This window comes from Colobus angolensis, unplaced genomic scaffold, assembly GCF_000951035.1.
Source record: "Colobus angolensis palliatus isolate OR3802 unplaced genomic scaffold, Cang.pa_1.0 Scaffold698, whole genome shotgun sequence".
Classification (NCBI taxonomy): Eukaryota; Metazoa; Chordata; class Mammalia; order Primates; family Cercopithecidae; genus Colobus; species Colobus angolensis.
Genome location: NW_012120687.1, coordinates 114,812 through 119,603, shown reverse-complemented (window position 1 = coordinate 119,603; position 4,792 = coordinate 114,812). Strand labels below are relative to the sequence as shown.

At 47.0% G+C, this 4,792-nt stretch overlaps 1 protein-coding gene across 1 annotated transcript in view; it reads right to left on the bottom strand.

Annotated features, from left to right (window-relative positions):
- The window catches only part of LOC105500881 (pleckstrin homology domain-containing family B member 2-like), a gene marked incomplete at its 3' end in the record, with an annotated part of 22,250 nt that overhangs the window by 15,947 nt on the left and 1,511 nt on the right, over window positions 1–4,792 (bottom strand). The window contains exons 2-3 of the mRNA XM_011926558.1: window positions 1,332–1,481; window positions 435–537 (exon numbers count right to left, since the gene is read on the bottom strand). Coding sequence (XP_011781948.1) covers window positions 435–537; window positions 1,332–1,481 — 253 coding nt within the window. The remainder of the gene's footprint in view (window positions 1–434; window positions 538–1,331; window positions 1,482–4,792) is intronic.

Here is a 4,792-nt window from a genome sequence, read left to right as displayed (position 1 = left end):
GGGGCCTGTCTTGGGGTGGGGGGAGGGGGGAGGGATGGCACTGGGAGACATACCTAATGTAAATGACTAGTTAATGGGTGCAGCACACTAACATGGCACATGTATACATATGTAATAAACCTGCACGTTGTGCACATGTACCCTAAAACTTAAAGTATAATAATAAAAAAAGAAAAAAGAAAAAAAGAGAGAGAGAGCATGAGACTGCTATTCCTTTCTGCCATTTCCGCCACAATTCGATAGGCCCAGGCAGTCTCAGAGAGGCAGAAACCAGAATTGGAAAAGCGACTCTTGCATTTCTCTCACACATCCACTGAGTCCCTTATTCTGATGCCTGAAAGAGAACTCCACGCCCATTCTTTTCATTTTTTGGTAATCAGAAGTTAAAACAGAAAATACTTTTTAAATTAAACACGTAAGAAAGCAAAACTTACAAGCAATCGTCTGTGCTTTCTGCACAAAGACTAATTGTTTTCCCATCTCGACAAACAATCTGGAGCATGCAGTCTTTTGACTTTCCATCTGGAGGCTGAATATCTATGAAAAATAAGCAGAAGAAAAGAACTTTTTTCAGGATTTCTTCTTACATTTTCTAAGAACTACCAGCTCAGAGAAGCAAAGGACTAGACAATAAATCAAGCGCTACATCTATGAAAGAACCCCCTGCCTTTCCAATAAAGCAGAAAGAACATAGCTAGGCTGACTGACAGGACCAGCTGCCAAGATGACATCTACAAAATGTATTCAGCTCACTGCAACCTCTGACTCCCGGGTTCAAGCAATTCTCTGCCTCGGCCTCCCAAGTAGCTGAGATTACAGGCACCTGCCACCACACCTGGCTAATTTTTTTGTATTTTTAGTAGAGATGGGATTTCACCATCTTGGCCAGGCTGGTCTTGAACTCCTGACCTCGTGATCCACCCACCTTGGCCTCCCAGTGCTGGGATTACAGGCATGAGCCACCACACCCGGCCGACATCCCAGATTTTAAGCAATTGATTGCGGTCACCATCAAACAGAAGCCAGTTTCTGAGTACAAAATCCACACGGTCTAGGGTGGCCTGTGCTTCTTGAGGTTCCCAGCGCTCTGGTTCCCTCTCCAGGAGAAGAAGAGACATGGACTGTGAGTTTAACTCAGGTGAGAAAATTGATTTGCCCCGACCATGTGGTTCACAATCTAAGTGCCTGGGGCGCCACTGTGGCCGCCCCTCTGAGATGGAGCCCTTTTTCAATCTGTTAACGAAAGCAGAACGGGGAAGGAAGAGGACCCAGTTCCCACCAAGACAGAGGAAGAGCAGAAGACAGAAGTTGGCCAAGACAGGCCAGCTCACCCCGACATTCCTGCCCCATGCGGATGTTGATACAGTCCACTGGCATGTGGACCTTATCCTCGATACTCTGCTGAGTCTGGTCATCATAATAGATTAGGTGACCATCCGACCACAGATCAAACCAGTTCTTCCAGCACTTCAAAATAGTACCTGGAAAAAAATAGTAAGGTTGGGCTTTTTTTAGAGACAGAGTCTTATTATTTCACCCAAGTTGGAATGCAGTTGCTGTTCACAAACATGCTCATAGCTCACCGCAGCTTTGAACTCCTGGGCTCAAGCAATCCTCCCACTTCAGCCTCCCGTTTAGCTGCAACTACAGACACATGCCGCCATGCCCAGCTGAAAGGTTGGCTTTGAGCCAAAAGAGCAAGGACACAGTCACAGCAAAAACAAAAAGAACTCTTCCCCTGGCCCCTTAATGACACCGGTATAGAATTACCCAAAGCAGTCCCTCAGAATGAAAGGGAAAGCCGAGCCCAGGGCCCACCCACTGGTGCATTAGCAGGCTGCATGCAGCACACACCGGCAACAGAGAACGCTGCCAACCAACTTAGAAGTCCCAACACTTTCAAATTAGGGTATTTAAAAAAAAAAAAAAAAAAAAAATCCCATTTACAGTGTAACCAAAAATATAAAATTCCATGGAATGAACCTAATGAAACATATCTAACATTTAATTCTCATACAGTACTAAACTTTAAACCTTTCAAACTTTTCAAGTTTCTAAATTTCCGAATATTGTCTACATTTGCTAGATCAGAAAATGCTGGACTGTAAAGTCTCTATATGCAAATAAAAATAATACCTACCTCTTTTGAAGAAACACATTTTGGTCAGGCGCGGTGGCTCACACATGTAATCCCAGCACTTTGGGAGACTGAGGCGGATGGATCACTTGAGGCCAGGAGTTCGAGACCAGCCTGGACAAGACAGTGAAATCCCGTCTCTACTAAAACTACAAAAAATTAGCTGGGCATGGTGGCGGGTGCCTGTAATCCCAGCTACTAGGGAGGCTGAGGCAGGAGAATTGCTTGGACCCGTGAGGTGGAGGTTGCGGTGAACCGAGATCATACCACTGCCCTCCAACCTGGGGGACAGAGCAAGACTCTGTCTAAAAAAAAACACACACAATTTTTTCTTGTCCTTTAGAGCTTTCAGAGATACTCTCTCCTACCATTTCCCACAGGAAGCCTACAGTGTGGAAGGCACCCCTGATGCATACACTGGATAAATGAGCACAGCAGGATATAGACCAGGCCCTGCCTGGCCGCTCACGCTGTGCACATCCTACTACCTCACATATTTCTGTCAGCTTGAGCGAATTCAACCTTTCATTTGTGATCTTGGACCAGGTATTTAACTTTATAAAACAGTAACTTCCTTGACTGCATGAAGGGAAAACCCCTGCCATGGACTTAAGAGGCCAGCTGTAGCTCCGGTCATCTCTGTACCTTCCTCACATCCACTCGCTGTCCACTACACCTTCTGTTCCTGTACACCTCACCCCGTTCTTGGCCAACACACACAATCCCATTTCATGTACTTCCCTTTATGTTGCCGTGCCTGCAACTGGTGTCAACCAGATACGTACCATCCAGCTTTCTTGCCAGTATCAGGCACTCTCCTCACCAGGAGGGGTGTCCACTGCACTTGCCCAACTGACCACTAAGTGATACCCAAGCATCCATTTGATTGACTGACTGAGCTGTGCAGAAACTGCCAAACAGGCTGGGCGCAATGGCTCATATCTGTAATCCCAGCACTTTGGGAGGTTGAGGTGGAAGGATCGCTTGAGCCCAGGAGTTTGAGACCAGCCTGGGCTGCATAGCAAGACCCCATCCCTACAAAGAGGAAAATAGGCAGACATGCTAACACAGGCCAGCAGTCCCAGCTACTTGAGATTCTGAGGCAGGAGGACCACTTGAACCTGGGAGATCAAGGCTGCAGTGAGAAGTTATCACGCCACTGCACTTCAGCCTAGGCGACAGGGCAAGACCCTGTCTTAAAAATAAAAAGAAAAGCCGGACGTGGTGGCTCATGACCGTAATCCCAGCACTTTGGGAGGCCAAGGCGGGCGGACCATGAGGTCAGGAGTTCAAGACCAGCCTGGTCAATATGGTGAAATGCCGTCTCTACTAAAGATACAAAAATTAGCCGGGCCTGGTGGTGCACACCTATAATCCCAGCTACTCAAGAGGCTGAGGCAGGAAAATTGCTTAAAGCTGGAGGCAGAAGTTGCAGTGAGCCGAGATCATGCCATTGCCCTCCAGCCTGAGTGACAAAGCAAGACTCTGTCTCAAACAATCAAAAAGCCCTACTAAATAGAGTCACAGAAACACAGAGACAGGTAGAACCACTGGGTCAGGGAGTTCTGTCCAAGTATCTTACCTGCCATTAAAGCCCTGGCTGCAGACTCCCAAATCAGGCTGTCCTCCAGAGGCCAGGACCGGGGCCCAACACTGTATGTGGCAATGGCAGGAAAAGAAGTCCTGAGGACGGCTTTGCCTACATGTCACCACATCACAGTGTGTCTCTGCTACTCTACAACCCCATGAACGTAATACATCTCACCTCGTTTTACTGGCATTGACATTTCTACTTTCAGGAAAAAAGGAAAATTAACCCACACGTATGGGGATGGGGTTATGTACAGATAAGTCTTCTGAATACACATTTCTGAAACACCTATGGACCAGAATACTGGCAAAGTCTGTGTGACTTATTTAAAGTACATCCATTTCATGTACGTCACCATGCTAGGCACTGATGGGGAGCACACCATTGTCCAAACGGTCATCGATCACTATGTTGACAAAGCACTTACATCGAGTTGTGGCAGAAAAGGGAAAGCTTACCCTCAAACAAGGGTGTGGCAGAGCCCAACGAGAAACACCAAAGGACATCTGAAGGGCCAGCAAAGGAGAGCATACCCTCAAGGTCTGAGCAAGGGTCCCCATGTCCCCTGACTATGGGGAGGCTGGGACCACAAAACCCAAGACTAGGAAACTTGGGGCTCCAGGACTTCCTTTGTGAAGCTAACATTACGACACCTCTGTCTATTCTAAGACTACAGGACTATCACAGACAAGGGGGCACACGGTTCAGCTCCAGGTTGGGACCATGGAACTAGTCACAGACACACAGGCTGAAGGCCGGTCTCCGGGTGCATCTAGTGTCAGTGTTGAAATCACACAGTTCTGACTTTGAATGTAGGTTTGTCACCCATAGTTTACACTTAGACAAATTACCTAACCTCACTGAATCTCAATTTTTTCAACTGGAAATAATACCACTTACCTATCATACAGCTGTTGTGAGAATTAAGAATATATACATAAAATCTTCTTAACAGGAACACAAGCGATTCATAAACAATAGTTTTTGGCCGGGCGCGGTGGCTCAAGCCTGTAATCCCAGCACTTTGGGAGGCCGAGACGGGCGGATCACGAGGTCAGGAGATC